The following is an 18,866-nucleotide window of genomic DNA, read 5'->3' as shown; positions in this document are numbered from 1 at the left end:
ATGTTAATCTGTCTTTAAAATCTTTTGGCTCCTTAAGCCACTCTACTGTATGTTTCTTTTCTGTTTTATTAAATTCTGCGCTCTGTTATTTCTTCTTGTAATTTCTCTGAATTTACTTTGTTGCTCGTTTTCTATTGTGACATGTCTAGTTCATTACTTGAGACTTAAGATGAAAGCTTAGTTCATTACTTTCCTTATAAGCACAACTTAGACTGCATTCCACGATTTCCCCCTTAATATTAAATTAGTTGCTTAAATAACATTATGAATATTTGACACTCTGACAACATTGCTAGAACTTAAAATGTTGACTTAAAAGAATACAAAGGTCAGTCACAACATAAAGGCGTTTATACTAATTAAAAGATGGTATTGTTTATGAAAACATTTTCCATAACACAGTACTCTTTTTTTTTTTTTTAAGATTTATTTGAGAGAGACAAAGGGAGAGAAGGAACACAAGCAGGGAGAGTGGGAGAAGGAGAAGCAGGCTTCCCGCTGAGCAGGGAGCCTGATGCAGGGCTCTATCCCAGGACCCCGGGATCATGACCTGAGCCAAAGGCAGATGCTTAACGACTGAGCCACCCAGGTGCCCCTGAACCCAGTATTCTAAATTGGCATTTGTCTTTCAACCTACTAAGGTATCCTCTTACTATCACTTCCACTGTTGCTGTTAAGTCAGCTGTTCTCTAAAAAGAATATATAAATATAATATACACTTTCTATATATTTTTTCTCTATGTACATTATATATACACAAATTTTTACTCTTTGAAAGTAATCGTCCTTGTATCTAGCTTTCATGATTGTCTATTTTTGCTGTTGTTTCTGTAGTTGTACTATGATGTTTTAAAATATGGATTTCAAAAGAAAAAAATGTGGATTTCTTTTTACCGTATTTCATGAAATCTAAAATGCTTTGGACCTGAAATTTCATATCTTACCAGAAAGTGAAATGGGAAAATTTTCACATAGGTCAGTCTATCAATCTTGTTGGACTACAAGTTGCCATCAATTGAAAGAAGCATTCAAATTTTAAGCACAATAAAATATCTCAGAATCAATGAAACAGTATTTATTATGCATGGGAACTATTAAGGCTTCTTAAATTCTGTGGCGTTTTTTTCTCTCACCAAACTGGAATATTATCAGCCATTATATCTTCAAATACTACCTTTGGCTCATTCTCTCCTAAAACTCAATAAAATCTTTTCATTAGGGCGCCTGGGTGGCTCAGTTGGTTAAGCGACTGCCTTCGGCTCAGGTCATGATCCTGGAGTCCCTGGAACAAGTCCCGCATCGGGCTCCCTGCTCGGCGGGGAGTCTGCTTCTCTCTCTGACCCTAACCCCTCTCATGTGCTCTCTCTCATTCTCTCTCTCTCAAATAAATAAAAATCTTTAAAAAAAAAAAAAGATCTTTTCATTATATCCTCCACATTTCTTAACTTCTCTTCTGTATTTTCCATCTTTTGGTGTATGTACTTAATTTAGATAGTAGTTTGGTCTGATATTCTAGTACATTAAGCCTCTCTTTAGTTTTGTCCAATATGCTGTTAAATTAATTGACTGACTCAATTTTGCTTATTTTGTTTAGTTATAGAAATTCTGTCTTTTTCGAGTTGTTTTCCTAACCTTGCTGGAACCAGATCGTGCCTCTTAACAAGCGGTGTCAACACTTACACTTGACTTATTTCAATAGCTGCTTTCAGTGTTTGACACTGGTTCCATACCCATATGAGCTGCACATAAAGAAATGGAATTATGAATTGAAAAAATAAAACACAAAAAACTAAAAATAAATTAATATAAAAGAAAAAAATCTTTTTCATATCTTTAAGATAGCTCATACTTTCTAGTTCCCTGTTGATGGTATACCCATTTGATCCAGTTCTGACAATTCTAGTATCTGGAGTCCCAAGTTGTTATGTTTTAATTAAAAAAATAATTTGGGGAAGTAGTTTGAGGCCTTAATGTTCTTTTCCTAGAAGAGATTTTTATTTGTTTGTGTCAAGTGCCTGGGTACATTAACAGTCTGGGACCATCTTAATCCACATTCAAGGTTTAAGTTTTTCTAGGATACCCAGATGACATGAATACTATCTTTAATCTTTAGAAGAACTGGTTTATCTAATCCTCATTCTTGGTGGGCCTAAGACTCCAACTTTCCCCCACTAATTAAAGGGCCAATAAAAATCACAGCTACCTTAGCTACCTCTCCTAGATCAGAATATACTTCCAGTGTAAAGCAGACTGGAATGCTTGGCTCCTCTCTCTAGATTTCCATATTCTCTCAGGCCTTAACCCTGTAATTCCTATTTTACTAATTTTTTGATATTCTTGATTCTTAAAAAAGATTTTATTTATTTGAGATAGAATGAGAGAGAGAGCACGAGTGGGGGGGGAGGGGCAGAGGGAGAGGGAGGAACAGGCTCCCCAATGAGCAAGGAGCCCAATGCGGGGCTTGATCCCAGGACCCCAGGATCATGACCTGAGCTGAAGGCATTTAACTGACTGAGCGACCCAGGAGCTCCAGATATTCTTGATTTTTAAAAGATGTTTCAATATCATACAGATTTCGTTACTGTACTTAGTGGATAGAATGGTCCAAATTACCAGAAGTTTCCCAGAGTCTCATATTTTCTCTGTCAGTTAAAACTCCACCTTAACATCTCTTCCACCCACTCTGCTTTCAATTAACCATCACCATCCTAAGTCAAGCCAACATTTTCCTTTTACCTGGGTTATTAAAATAGTTTTCCAATGGGTCATCCTGCTGATGGACAATCAGCTCATATTGTCACTACATTTTTTTTACTGCAAAAATGCCCTTATATCACATTTCTCCATAAAACAACCTTCAAACCTTTCTACTTAATAGGAAAAAAAGCCAAATTCACTTGCCTAGAATTCAAGGTCCTCCACAGTGTGCTTCCTATTAAACATGCCCCATCATTTTCCTTCTATCTTTCTTGTACTGCTGTTGCTCTAAATCCCATTACCATTCAACATATGTTCCTTAAACTACCCCCTTCCCCCGACTTGATTCCTGAACCTGAAATGCCCAGGTTCCCACTCTGCCTGCTCTCCCAAGCCCAATCAAATGCCATCTCATCAATAAATCCTTTCCTACCTGAGCCAGAAAGAACCTTTTACGTATTCCCTTAAAGTTTTATCTATAAGTACCTTAAGCGTAAAATGGTGTATGATACACTGTTCTGTGTACCTCTTCATCACCAAACCTCTGCTCAATGTCTTTTACACAGCTGATATTCAAAAACATTCTTGAAATTTATGAAGTAGTAAGATAGGGAGACTAGGGACAACAGAATAACTTCAGATGAAGTAACTAATGGAGAAAATTGCTCCGAGTTCATACAGCTAGGAGGTGGTGGAGCAGAGATCCCATGTTCTTAACCACTATAGTATAATAAGAAGGTACATTTGTCGCTTTTGATACATGCTCTCCAATAACACCTAAACTGTTTAAACAGTAAGAACCCACTATATTATATTAGATTGATGAATGCCATCACAAAAGCCTGGTTTCTGACAAACCAAATTTACTCTCACATCTCAGAAGTTAACTGTGAAACAATGTATTATTAGTAATGTGGCTAAGAAAAGTTCCGTACCATCATAACACAAGTACTGGTTCTAGCAACTATTCACTAAATGGTGTTAACGCTTCAGAATGAAAACTGGAAAGCTCTTTGCAACATAGTCTGCATTGAAATCAATCTTCAAGATTCTTTGATTACACCTGTCCATGAAGAGCAGTGAGTCATCAACCACCTATGTATTTCCCCTCACCTCAAATATACCAGTTAACTCATTAACACCAACCTTATAGAGAAGATACTGATTTTTTTTTTTTTTTTACTTGTCATCAACTCTAAAGAAGCTTGATTTGGGGGCGGGGGGGGCGGTTGTCTCTAGTTCTTGACATATTGAAATCTGATTTACATGCTTGTCATAATTTACAGAAATTACATGCGTATTATAAAAAATAAAACCTAGAAATGGTTGAACTAAAATATTTATTAATCACTGACTATATATTAGGAATTGTGTTATGTACTAGCAATGAAAGATGAATAAGATAGTTCTTATGCACAAATAACTAATGGAAGCATTGAAATATTATATCAAATACATATAAAAGGGTCAATGAAGAAGTGATTAACTGTCTTGAGAAATAAGAATAGCCATCTTAGAAGTAAAGCTTAAGTTGGGTTTTAAAGAACAATTAAGGGGGTGCCTGGGTGGCTCAGTCGGTTAAGTGGCTGCCTTCAGCTCAGGTCATGATGCCAGGGTCCTGGGATCGAACCCTGCATCGGGTTCCCTGCTCAGTGGGGAGTCTGCTTCTCCCTCTGCCTGCCACTCCCCCTGCTTGTGCTCTCTCACTGTCAAATAAATAAATAAAATCTTTAAAAAAAAAAAAGAACAATTAGGAAAAGGGACAATATGGAAGGCATTCCAGGCATGGGCCAATGACAGTACAGTTCCAAAAGTGCTCCCTAGGGCTTTGTAGCTAACAGCGTACATAGATCCACAAAGCCCCATGTCAGACAAAGGAAACAGTTGCCAAGTTGAGTCAACACAAACATGAATTTGGTGACATCTTAAAAGTTGTGTACTACTAAAGTATAATATGAGACAGAAATAAAGATAAAAGAAAGGCAGACAGGGGCGCCTGGGTGGCTCAGTTGGTTAAGCGACTGCCTTCAGCTCAGGTCATGATCCCAGGGTCCTGGGATCGAGTCCCACATCGGGCTCCCTGCTCAGAGGGAAGCCTGCTTCTCCCTCTCCCACTCCCCCTGCTTGTGTTCCCTCTCTCGCTGTCTCTCTCTCTCTGTCAAATAAATAAATCAAATCTTTAAAAAAAAAAAAAAAAAGAAAAAGAAAGGCAGACAGAAACTGGATTTTCAGAGGTTCATTTATTTATTTGAGAGAGAGAGTACACAAGCAGGGAGAGGGGCAGAGGGAGAGGGAGAAGGAGAGAAGCAGACTCCCCGCTGAGCGGGGAGCCCGATATGGAGCTTGATCTCATGACCCTGAGATCATGACCTGAGACGAAATCAAGAGTCAGAAGCTTAACCGATTGAGCCACCCAAGCGCCCCAGAAGCTGGATTTTTAAATGTCTTGTCAGGGGAGGTGGGTAGAAGAATGGGCAAAACAGGTACAAACTTCCAGTTATAAAACGAGTTAAGTCACAGAGATGAAAAAGTACAGCACAGGGAATATAGTAATATTGTAATAATATATGGTGACAGAGGTAACTACATTTATCATGGTAAGCACTGAGTAATGTACAGAATTGCTGAATCATTATGTTGTACACCTGAAAACTAACATAACATTGTACGTTAACTATATTTCAATAGTAATAATAAAAAAATCTAAAATTAAAAAAAAGTCTTGTCATAAAAAGAAAGGGAAAAAAGAACAACTCACTTTCTCAGTCTCTCCTGCTGAAAGGATGAAGGAGCCTAGAAGGAGCAGGATGACCTATAGTTACGAAAAGCACAGTACTTGAAGATTTGATGAGGAATTCATTCTGTCAAAGGGGTAGGATACATCCATCTTTCAGAGGCCAAAACAGCAGAAATACTAGTTGTGCTGTCACTTGCCCAATATTCATGGTATGAGCTGTGATGCCTGTGACCAATGGCAAGAGCAATAGCACATTTACTAAAATAGTTTGACACTATGATTTGGGCACTTTTCCTGGATGCATAGCCTTCATTTACTGGCTGATCTTCCCATCTTTAATGTCATTTTCACCTATCCTCTTCAAGTATATTTACAACTAAAAACCCTGACTGATATACCAGGAAAGGAGAGGGCTCAAGATATGACAGATGAAATAACGGAAGGAACATCCCACAAAAATTATAAGACCAAAGCCCAGATAGAAAGGTTAGCCTTTAAAGTTTAGAAGTAGAAGGGCAGATGGAGTTGTTGCTGCACTTCTGATTCTCTGATTTGTTCCGTTTTGCTTCATGTGGAGGAGCATGGGAAGAAATCTAGTGAATAGAGAAAATTCTATTTAATTTATACAATAGAAAAGAAATTAATCTACATAGTAAAAATTCAGAAGGCTGGGTAGGAAAGAAAATGGCAAAGGTCTAGAAAGCTATGAGAGAGAAAAGACGACACCAAAAAATTTCAGTGGTCCCTTCTCCATTAATTCCTCACCACCTTCACCAAAATGTATTTTTAAAAGAATAAATTACTTGGTTTTGGGGTCAAGACAAATTTGTTTAAACCATGGACTGGAAGTCTGGAGGCGAGTAAGAATTATTGGCAAAAAATCTTATAGCTCTATGGCCCTCACTAGACCGTAAAGTCCTCCCCCATGGCAGGGACTAGGGCTCCCTAATGAATAAACAAACAAAAAATTAATATGCCTGGTATATGGAAATGAGGAAAGACAGCAGAAAGAGATGACAGAATTTGAAGTGCTTCATAATTTTGCCTAGGATAAGACTTCTCTTTAAGGATGTCAAAATGAATAGAAATGATGCTTGAATATATTGTGTTACCAAATGGGAAGTACGATTTTTTAAAAAAGTGCTATATAAGGGGCGCCTGAGTGGCTCAGTCGTTAAGCATCTGCCTTCGGCTCAGGTCATGATGCCAGGGTCCTGGGATCGAGCCCCGCATCAGGCTCCCTGCTCCGCAGGAAGCCTGCTTCTCCCTTTCCCACTCCCCCTGGGTGTGGGGGCGCCTGGGTGGCTCGGTCGAGTCAATGTCTGCTTTCAGCTCGGGTCGTGGTCCCGGGGTCCTGGGATTGAGCCCTGTGTCGGGCTCCTTGCTCAGCAGGGAGCCTGCTTCTCCCTCTGCCCCTTGCTTGTGCCCCCCCCCATCCGCCCAGAAAGAAAGAAAGAAAGCAAGCAAGCTATGTAACAAAATTATTGGCCACACTAACTTTTCTTATGATTCCTGGGATCCTAAATTGTTACAAGATTGTCATATGAGTCACCTTCATTTTTATACTCAAGGAAAGGAAGATGCACACTGTCACTCACATTCTGAGTTTCTTCTTATTTTCCAAGGGTATTAAGGGATGGGGAAGGAGAAAGAATGGAAAGGGGCCTAGGCATTGGTGTTTTTTAAAGTTCTTAGGTGATTCTAATGTGCAACCACTTTAATAGTTTGTCAGTTCATTCTTTGGGGTTTCCCAGCTAGATGATTATATGGTCTACAAAAATTTCTCTTCCTTTTTTTAAATTTTTATTTATTTGACAGAGAGAGAGACAGGAAGAGGAAACACAACCAGTGGGAGTAGGAGAGGGAGAAGAGGGATTCCTGCTAAGCAGGGAGCCCTGTGCAGGGATCGTTCCCTGGACCCCGGGATCATGACCTGAGCCGAAGGCAGACGCTTAACGACTGAGCCACCCAGGTGCCCCTCTCTTCCTTTTTTAAATAAATGTTTTCATTACAAATGAGTTCTTATTTTCTGGATTACACAGTTAATGTGTTATTATAACACTTCTCCTGGGATTACTGAAGAAAGTTCACAGAATACATAAAAGTATAAAGAAAAATCTAAATATAATCCAAATCCTCCCATCGCCAATTTTTATACCACTTATTTAATTTTCTGCGTATTATTTTAAATAATAGTTATCAGAACTTCTAGTACATTTAAATGCTGGTGACAGCCAGTACCCTGTTTGATTTTATTGGACATCCTTCCAAAGTTTCAAAATTAAGGTTAATTCTGCTTTGGATTATTAGTTGATGCCTTTCATGACACTGAGAAATTACCTTCTTAGTTTGTTAAAAATTGTTCTTTTCTAAATCATGGGTATCACTAACCCGTTAAAAAGTAGTAAATACTATAGATGAATTATTTTTTCCCTAATGGTGACATATTCTTGCTTTTCCTAGGAGAAATCCTACTAGACCATTAATTCTTCCAATTTAATTAAATATTATTATGAATTCAACAGCTATGTTCATAATAAAAGTGATTTATATCTTATGCAGTCTTTCTCAAATTTTGTAACAAGGGTTATTCTGATTTGGCTAATAGGATGTCTTCTCTTTTTCTATGTTCTGAAATAATTTTCAATAGAAACTTGCAGTTCCTTGATGGTTTATTACATAGAACTTGACCATAAAATCATCTAGTGGTTTTTGGAGGAGAGGGATCTTTTAGTAAATATTTACTACATTTTTCCATGGTTATTTTTCTACTTCTCGGGGGACAATGAAGTAATTTCCATTTCTAAGCTTTCAAATATACTGGTAAAAGTGGTACTCAGTATTTATTTATATATTTATAAATTTATAACATATACAATTATATAACATGTATAATATATATTTATATTTATTTATAATTATGCATTATTCCCAATGTTGTTTGTGCCTTTCTCCCCTACCCCCATCATATTTGCCAATGGTTTATTTCCTCACCCTTTTCGACACAGCTTTTACTTTTTAAGAACAGTCTTAGCTGAGAGCAAAACTGAGCAGAAAGTACAGAGCATTCCCATTTACCCCTTGCCCCCCCCCCACACAACCTGACCCACTATCAACAACTCATACCAGAGTGGTACATGTGATAGAATCAATGAATCTATATCGACACATCATTATCATCCAAAGTCCACAGATTACATTAGGGTTCACATTTGTGTTATACATTTTATGGGTTTGGACAAAGGTACAGTGATATACATGCAACATAAAAGTTTCAAGCAGAATAGTGTCACTGCCCTAAAAATCCTTTTTGCTCTATATATTCACCCTTCCCTCCACCTAACCCCTGGCAACCACTGATCTTACTGTCTCTGTAGTAATATCATATAGTTGGAATCATACAGTATGTAGCCTTTACAGATTGGCTTCTTTCACTTAGTAATATGCATTTAAAGTTTCTCCATATCTTTTCATGACTTCATAGCTCATTTCTTTTTAGCATAAAATAATATTCAAGTGTCCGGACATACCACAGTTTATTCATCCATCCACCAACTGGAGGACATCTTAATAGTTTCCAAGTTTTAGCAATTACAAATAAAAATGCTATGAATATTCATGGGCAGATTTTTGTGTGGACACAAGCTTTCAGCTCATTTGGGTAAATACCAAAAAGTATGACTGCTGGATCCTACTGAAAGAGTATATTTAGTTTTGTAAGAAACTGCCAAACTGAAAGCAAAGCAGCTATGCCATTTTGCATCCCCATCAGCAATGAGAGTTCTTGTTGCTCTGCATCCTCATCAGTATTTGGTAGTGTCAGTGTTTTTGGATTTTAGCCATTCTAATAGGTATGCAGTGGTATCTTGTTTTAATAAGCAATGCCCTGATAATATATGACGATGAGTATCTCTTCATATGCTTATTTAACATCTGCGTATCTTCTTTAATGCATTGTCTATTCAGATTTTTGCCCACTGGGTTTTTTTTTAATTAGTGAGTTTTAGGAGTTCTTTGTTTATTTTGGATAAGCCTTTATCAGGTATCTTTCACAAATATTTTCTCCAGGTGTGTGGCTTGTTTCTCATTCTCTTGATATTTGCCTTTTAAAAAATCGTTTTCAAAGATGTTTTTGTTTTATGTATTTTTGTTCTCTAGTTCAATTATGTTGCTTTTATCTTACATATTTATTCTACTGTCTTTGGGTTTATTTTGTATTTTTCTAAGTTCCTGTTTCAAAGGCTTTGTTTTCTACCTCTTTCTTTTTCTTATAAAGATACTAAGCCTGCAAATTTCCCTGTATCTCTTCAGCCATATCTTACATTTGTACTGTCATTGTTTAATTATAATCATTTTTGGATAATGAGTTACTTGAAAGTGTGAAAATAGAATGCATATTGATTTTTTACTGGAATTTATTATAGCTTAAATTTGATCAATTTGAAAATAACATACTCTGAAAGGTACTAAATACCAATACATAATTTAAATTCTGTTTACTGATAAACAGTCTAGAAGAAAACACATTAGTGTAAAAAGAATTATGTGCCAAGGGAGATAAGGAAAAGAGCATCCACAAAACAAGAATTAAGTTATTAAAATAAATAAAATGGATACTGTTGAACTAAACAACTCAAGATGGCTCAATAGCAGAATGGGTGCAAAAAGAAACGCAAGTTAGTGAATTAAAGATAAACTTGAGGAACTTCACAGACCAGAGTAGAAAGACAAAGATGACAAGTACAGAAAAAACATTTTGAAAAAAATTAAAATTAATTTCCAAAAGGGATCCAGAAATTTCAACATGTGACTAACAGGGATTCCAGAAAGCATTAAGAGAATCAAGAAAAGGAGAAGAAATAATAGCTAAGAATTTCCCCAAACCAAAAATATTAGTTCTCAGACTTAAAGGGCACAAATGAATATGCTTTCAAAAACTACCCAAAATTTCAGAATATTAAGGATTTCTCTTAGAGTCCTTAAAAATTTTAATACATATGAAATGACTTAAATGACTAAAGATCTATTCTGAGAGAAAAAAGTAAATTTGGAGAAAACAGTGGGATGCAAGAGACTAGCTAAAAGGAAAAAAAAAAAAAAGTTAAATATATGCTAGTAAAAGTGCTCATAAAGGTGACCACTAGAAAAACTGAAATAAAACATGTAACTCTGAGATGGAAGCCGGCGGGAGGGGGGGGGGGGGGGGCCGGGAGAAAGAGAAAGAAGACTTGGTATCAAGCCAACAAAAAAACCAAACAGAAAACATAATAAATACAAAGCACTACTTACAATGGCAGCAATTAAATCTAAACATATTAGTAATCATAAAGTGTGGCAGTGTTAATATCAAACATAGAGTATAATGTGAAACTCATTAAATGAGACAAAAAGATATTGCATATTGGTTTTAAAAACACTATTTAAAGATTTAAAGGTTCCCAATAACATATCTTCAGAATATATAAAAAACTGAAATTACAAAAAGAAACAGAAAAGTTCACACACAGAGAAGTTTCCAAGGAGCTGACTACTTTTTAATTCATACTTACCACATCTAAGTACAGTATTTAATTGAAAAATGCTTTCAGCAGTATCAACAGTGTTATAGGAGAAAATTTTCTTTGAAGAAATACATTAATAAGAAACAAACTGTTAAGTCAGAAGAATATCAGATATAAATAATGAAAACTCCTTATCCTGTCACAAAATAAACCAGAAAATAAATGTTACCAAAATTAAGAAATACCACTGACTTCAAAAAAGGTGGTCAGATCCACAGGGGGCGGCGGGGGCAATCACAGTCAGGAGCATTTTATTCTTCATGAACCCTGGGAAAACTATATATGTTTAAGAACATAAGCTTTGGAGTCCAACAAACATGAGTTTGAGTGCTAACTCCTTTTGTTACCAAACTAAGATAAATATATTAAGCCTTACTTTCCATGTCAATTAAGTGGGGATAATAGTTTCTAACACCATAAAGCTATAAGGAGGATAAAATGAAATAATGCCTGGCACAAAGGGCTCAATAACTGATAACTATTATTTGTTACTATTAAATTGTAGTTGGGGTGCAATGCGTGAGAAATTGAGCAATAGGGACGCCTGGGTGGCTCAGTTGGTTAAGTGTCTGCTTTCGGCTCAGGTCATGATCCCAGGATCTTCTGCCTGCCGCTCCCCCTGCTTGTGATCTCTCTCTCTCTCTGACAGATAAATAAATAAAATCTTAAAAAAAAAACCCAAAACCTGATCAATGCTCTTAGTATTATTTAATATGTTTTGCAAAGTTCTTTCAATTTTAAAATCAAATGGGAAGTATTTTCCATTTATTTCTCATAATATTTGGGTTCTCAATTCCCAACTAGTGTTAATTCTTTATTAAAAATAGGATTGCTAATTTTAGACTGAAGAATATGGCTGATAGAATAAATATAGGCTGTCACCCTACCACCTTAACAAGTACTCCTAACTTTCAATCTAAGGAAGAAAAAAAGATTAAGAATGGCATTAATATTGTCCTTCACTAGTCCTGTAATTTCTTCCTTTTTAGAACCAGAAACATTTTCAGAGAGAAAATAGAAAAAATACTCAATGGAATATCATCCTGCCTGAAATCAGAGAACCAGTCCAAACAGCTATTTTGATGGTCAGGATACCCTGAGCAACTTATTTTTACTGAATAAATGTCATTAATATGCTTAACAAAGATTTTAAAGTTTTATGGGCAAAAAAATTTTAAGTAATTAATGGAAGATATTATTCATATGTTTGAGGACTGTATCGAGTGCTTTTTAAAATGTATTTGATCTTCTTCCTTTAAGCAGGCTCCACACCCAACTTGGGGCTTGAACTCAGGACCCTGAGATCAAGAGCTGCATTTTCCACCAACTGAGCCAGCCAGGTGCCCCCTCAACCACTTTTTCAAAACATTTTTAGTTCTCAGTACTCAAGAGGATGTAATTTTGAAGATACTGAAGGAGAGCCCCCACCTTAGCTCCAAAATAAAAGGAACATTAAGTCCGAGTTCCCTTAACATTAAGTTTATTACAAAATTTACAGATGAGAAATACAAGAAATTAAAGCACATACTACTTGCTCACTGGTTTTTTTCACATACTGGTCTATAAATCAATTCCTTATTTGCTTCTTGTAAATTCAGTTCAACAAGTTTTCTGTGCTACTTGTAAGTACAAAGCTGACAATATAGTTCCTTACCTTTCCATTAGCTTCTCTTTATCCCAATTGAAGTGGCTAAGGAGTATTCTTGTGATAGTTGCTGGATTCTAAAGAAGGGGGGGAAAAAAAGTTATTTTAAGGTAACAGTACTTCATTGATATTTAGTGAATTTTTAGGTTGAATTTAATTTCATCCCACCCAAATTTCCTTTCCTAAGATATTTCTTTATTCTACAAAGATAATACAAAAATAATTGTGAGATCAAGACTATTTAAAAATAGTCTGCCACACTAATTTGTCAGTTTTCTATAGGATTCTAAAGCAGAATTCAAAACTAGCCAAAAAGAATGAATAAGGTTCATAAATACAATGGAATATTAATCAGCCATCAGAAAGGATGAATACCCACCATTTGTATCGACATGGATGGAACTGGAGGGGATTATGCTAAGTGAAATAAGTCAAGCAAAGAAAGACAATTATCATATGGTTTCACTCACATGTGGAACATAAAGAATAGCGCGGAGGACCACAGGGGAAGGGAGGGAAAACTGAATGGGAAGAAATCAGAGAGGGAGACAAACCATGAGAGACTCTGGACTCCAGGAACCAAACTGAGGATTACAGGAGGGAGGGGTGTGGGGGGATGGGGCAACTGGGTGATGGGTATGAAAGGGGGCACGTGTGGTGATGAGCACTGGGTGTTATATGCAACTAATGAATCGCTGAACACTACATCAAAAACTAATAATGTACTACATGCTGGCTAATTGAACATAATAAAAAAAATTTTTTTTAAAGCCAAAAAGAAATTTAATGAAAACTTGCTGTATTAAATCAAGCACTAATTAAAATTAAATCTTACAATTAAGATTTAGCAGACTGTCACTCTGTTAATCAACAAAATTTCTAATTAATAAAATTTCTAATACCTTATTGTATTGAATAGTTCCAATGAGTCTAAACCATTTATAAGTCATAAGGTCCTTCAGAGATATTTAATGAAAAAGACAAAATATTTGTAGGTAATAATTTAGAGAGTATAATCTGAGGATGCTGTTTCATTTCTAGAAGGAAAGGCTAACAGCATGAAATAAACCCAAAACTAACTGTCCTATTGTTTAATGCTGTCATTTATTTTTATTAATATTTATTTCCATTTCTCGAAACTAGTCAGGTTACTATCTGGGTACAGAATTTTTACTTAAAATGCTAGTTACAATGTCAGAGGTGGAACTCAAACCTGAATCAAATAACATTTCAAAAAGGATCTCTGCATATAAAACTACTTTTGTGTCACCATAGTTAGACCACGGTATTAGTTAACAACTGATCTAATTAAAAAATAATCTTGTATAAAAATGTCATGAAACAATACAATTTGTCACAGGAAAATTCACATACATTCAATACCCCCCCAAAAATCCAAAGATGCAGACATGGTAACTCTCATTCACCCACTTTAGACACATTTTGCTAATCCATTTAGGATTGGATTGGGCCCAGACTCCCTTAAGAATCCTCCTTTAACATAGCATTCAGCAGACACCACTTTACAAGAGTTAACATGTGAAAAAACAAAACAAAAAAACAAAAACCCCCTATTAACTGATCCTATTTTATGTTTATTTGTACAGAATATACGGACACTGTTTTGTCCGGCTCTTTCTCAGAAATATGATTCAACAATTTATTAACACCCCAACCCCCCTAACCCAATCCAACTCTGTTTGGAAACAGGTTTTCACAACAGGATTTGCCTGAAATTGAAATAGTTACTCATTCAGGTTTAGTCATATGTAAAATAAAGACAATAATCCTATCGGGAGAATTACGTCCAATAGTACCCATGAGAACTATATGACTATAACTCTGTGGCACCCAAATAGACTGTGTTCTCTGCCACTAGACAGAGTGCTTGGGGAAAAATGTTTCAGGAGTTGTTGAGTCTCAACTTGCAAAGAGAAAAAAGGGAGAAGAGGACAAATGCCCTCTGATGCCCTTTGATGTTGCTGGAGTGTCTTTTCCGTGCTTGAGTTCCATTATCAAAACCTGGTCCCATCCAGAGGTTCCCAAACCTGTTCCTGGCTCATCAAAAATTATTATGGAAAGTTCAGTTAAAACACAGATTACTAGGGTCCACCCCCACAGTTCTACTTAATAGGTTTGGGGTAGGGCATCCCCACATGTGATCATGACACAAGGGATTCAGAAAATTAGACCAGCAGTCCCCTAGGATGAAGAAAACATGACAATTTTTCTATTTTTTATCTCATCCTTCCTGTGTAGGTGTATGTGCCTGATGTACATATTACATCGAAGGTAGATGCTCAAAAGCTTTTCCTAATAGGATAGATTGAAAAAATTCATCTAAACCACAGTGGCATGATAATGCCAAAATACTTATATATTCTGCCAGGGTCTAGGCTATGGGGCAGGAGATATTTCACAATACTAAATAAGTAATTATATTTTGGTCTCTATTTCAATGTAGCTGGCTCAAGTCATTTATGCACACTGCATATAAGGAAAGGTACTGGGAGAATAACACATAATGTGAATCTACTATATGCCAAGCCCTGTATAAGGTACTTTATATACCCCATTTAATTCTCAAAGCTCTCTCTAAGAGAGCACTTACCAGCCATGTTAAATACGAGAAAACCATGACTAGATTCTTTGGAGGTTATAAAAATTACCCAATATTATCCAGTTAATTAAGTGAAAAAGTTGTGAATTTTACCCTGACAATCTGAAACTAATATTCTTTCACTTATTCCATGTAGTACAACCTAAAGGAATATTAAAGATCTCCTTTAACTACTAGTCATATGTATAAATATCCTTTACGTCCTCCACCAAAGGGTGTTATCAGGACAGAATGAGGAGGGGATGGCAGAAAGCTAAGAGACACAAGGGAGCTTTCTGGGAATGTTCTATTTTTTGAATGTGATGGTTGGTTATATGAGGGAAAACATTTCTCAAAACAAACTATACACTTAAAAATGGATATATTTAGGGACGCCTGGGTGGCTCAGTCGGTTAAGCGTCTGCGGCTCAGGTCATGATCCCAGGGTCCTGGGATCGAGTCCCGCGTCAGGCTCCTTGTTCCGCGGGGAGCCTGCTTCTCCCTCTGCCTCTGCCTCTCTCTATCTCTCATGAATAAATAAATAAAATCTTTTTTAAAAAAAAAGGGTATATTTAGTCATATAGTTATACACCAATAATGTTAATTTATTTAAAAACAAAACAATGTGACTTCTGGTCCTGGCCAAGATGGAGTAATAAGCTCATTGCAGGGGCTCTCTCTCCCACTGATTACAACTAAAAACTGGACAAAATGCTCTTAAAATTAAACAGCAGGCAGATTGGGGAGGGAAGTGAAGAACAACAAATAAGTGGTGGTGGGTACTCTGCTTTTTATCGTTTAGTTCCTAGCTTTGACCCATGAGTGGGCCAAATAGGGAAACTGTTGTAGCAGGCATGAGCAGCTAATACTAAGAGAGCATCTTTTTTGCTAGAGGATTATGGCAAAAGGCTCCTAACAATGAAGGGGAAATACTTTTTTTTTTTTCTTTTTCTCCTGTTTTTCTAGGTCCTGCCTGAGGCCAGCTGCAGCCATGAAACTACACTGCTGCAGAATGACAAGAGAAAATCCATTCCTTTGAATAGAAGAATCAGGAAGAGGGTCCCTGTTGTGAAAAAAAGTTGGGTGATCCCTAGTCTTTTCTTTTTTCTCTTGCCACTTCACCTCAAGGCCTGACAGGTAAGAAACTAAAACCTAGAAAACTCCATGCTTCTGCCTAGAGGAATGAAGAAAAGGACTTCTGGGACTCAGAGAGTATAGGGGAAATCGCTGAGCAGAGATAGATGGAGGAGTAAACCCCTAATTCTGCATATGAACCTCGGCTCACCCTGCAAGCTATGCATGCACATGTGGGCGGCTAAAGTATAGATGAGGCTTTTAGAATAGAACTATAATATAAATCACTGCCCAAGTCCTAGATCAATCTAAGTGGGAATGGAAGGGCAACTCAACACAGCAAAAGCTTTGAAAACTGAACAGATAATGGAACCACTACCTAAAGTGAGAAAGAATATGCAGTTATAACCTAACTGGATTGACTGGTTTACTGAAAAAAAAATCCTCACCTCTCTAAAGGATTTAACAGGATTCAGAATCTCACAACATAATATTCAAAATGTCCAGGATAATCCAAAAATTAACACACATTGCAAGAACAAAAATCTGACCAATTCTCAAGGGAGAAGATAATTAATAGATGCCGACCCCAAGATGACCCAGATATTAGAAATACCAAAGACGTTTAAAGTAACTATTGAAAACATGATCCATTAGGTGAGAATGGACACCTTAAAATGGATGAAACAAATTCTTAGTAAAGAAGTTATAAAAAAAACAAATGGAGGGCGCCTGGGTAGCTCAGTCGTTAAGCGTCTGCCTTCGGTTCAGGTCATGATCCCAGAGTCCAGGGATCGAGTCCCATGTCGGGCTCCCTGCTCAGCAGGGAGCCTGCTTCTCCCTCTCCCACTCCCCCTGCTTGTGTTCCCTCTCTTGCTCTGTCTCTCTCTCTGTCGAATAAATAAATAAAATCTTTAAAAAAAAAACAAAAACAAAAACAAAAACAAATGGAAACTTTAGAACTAAAAAACACAAAGGTTACTAGATAGGCTCAATAGCAGAAAGGAGATGACAGAGAAGTCACTGAACTTGAAGATGTATCAATAAAAAATTATCTGAACTTAACAAAAGAAAAAAACTATCCTTTTTGCTTTGTTTTGTTTTGTTTTGTTTTGTTTTTAAAATAACAGCCTCTCGGGGCGCCTGGGTGGCTCAGTCGTTAAGCGGCTGCCTTCGGCTCAGGTCATGATCCCAGGGTCCTGGGATAGAGCCCCGCATCGGGCTCCCTGCTCAGTGGGAAGCCAGCTTCTCCCTCTCCTACTCCCCCTGTTTGTGTTCCCTCTCTTGCTGTCTCTCTCTGTCAAATAAATAAATAAACCTTAAAAAAAAAAAAAGAACAGTCTCTCAGGGCCTTGTGGGAGAATACCAAAAGCTGTCAGCCTAGAATTCTATGTTCAGTGAAAGTATAGTTCAGAAATGAAGACAAAGATATTCTCAGACAAAAACAAAAAACAAACAAAAAAACTATGAGAACTCACTGCCAGCAGACCTGCTCTAAATGAAATGCTAAGTTCTTTAGGTGCCAGGGAAATGATCCCAGGGAGGAACATGGAATTTTGGGGAGAAAGAGCAAGAGAAATGGTAAATGGGTAAATATTAGGGACTATTTTTCTCCTCTTACGTTCTTGAAAACATAAAATTACTGAAACCAAAAATTTTAACATGTAATGGAGGGGGAAAGGGTTAAACACTTATGTTTACACATATGACAACTATAACATAAAGGGACTGGGAGAAAAGTAATCTATACAGATGAAGCTTCTATGTGTTACTTGGAACGGTAGAATATTAATTCTAAGTAGAATGTGAAGAGTTAAAATATTTATATTATAATCCCCAGAGCAACCAATGACTAACTAGAAATCAAAAAGATTTTAAAGAACCACTTACAATAGCACCCAAATTTGAAATATTTAGGTATAAATTTAACAATATATATAAAGAATCCATATGCTGAAAACTGCAAAATACTGATGAGGGAAATAAAAAAAAGACCTAGATAAATGGATAGACACACCTTCATGGGTTTGGGAGACTCAATATAATTAAAATATCATTTCTTCCCAAACTGATCTATAGATTCAATTCAATACCAATCAAAATCCCAGTAGGATTTTTGGGTAGGTATCAACAAAATGATTCTAAAGCTTGTATGTAATAGCAAGGAAACTAGAATAACCAAAATAATTTTGAAAAGAACAAATGATCAAGACAGTATGGTACTGGTACAAAAAGAAAAACACACAGATCAACGGAACAGAATAGAGAACTCAGAAACGGGCCCACAAGCAGTAAAGAATATCCAATGGGGAAAAAAAGATAGTTTCTTCAACAAATTCTGTTGGGAAAACTGGACAGCAACATGCAGAAGAATGAAAGTGAACCATTTTCTTACACCATACACACAAAAAAAATCAAAATGGGTGAAAGACCTAAATGTGAAATCCTAGAGAACACAGGTAGCAACCTCTTTGACATCAGTCATAGCAACTTCTTACTAGATATGCCTCCTGAGGGAAGGGGAAAAAAAGCAAAAATGAACGACGGGGACTT

General features: G+C 36.6%; 1 protein-coding gene across 2 annotated transcripts in view; it reads right to left on the bottom strand.

Moving 5' to 3' along the window:
• Positions 1–18,866, bottom strand: part of ARIH1 (ariadne RBR E3 ubiquitin protein ligase 1) — a 127,455-nt gene that overhangs the window by 64,681 nt on the left and 43,908 nt on the right. For both annotated transcript variants that reach the window (XM_034994894.1, XM_034994895.1), the window contains one exon: positions 12,650–12,717. In XM_034994894.1, coding sequence (XP_034850785.1) covers positions 12,650–12,717 — 68 coding nt within the window. The remainder of the gene's footprint in view (positions 1–12,649; positions 12,718–18,866) is intronic.

The sequence above is a fragment of the Mirounga leonina genome, unplaced genomic scaffold, assembly GCF_011800145.1.
Source record: "Mirounga leonina isolate KUSES-001 unplaced genomic scaffold, KU_Mleo_1.0 Mir_91, whole genome shotgun sequence".
Classification (NCBI taxonomy): domain Eukaryota; kingdom Metazoa; phylum Chordata; class Mammalia; order Carnivora; family Phocidae; genus Mirounga; species Mirounga leonina.
This window is presented reverse-complemented; position numbering and strand designations above follow the sequence as displayed.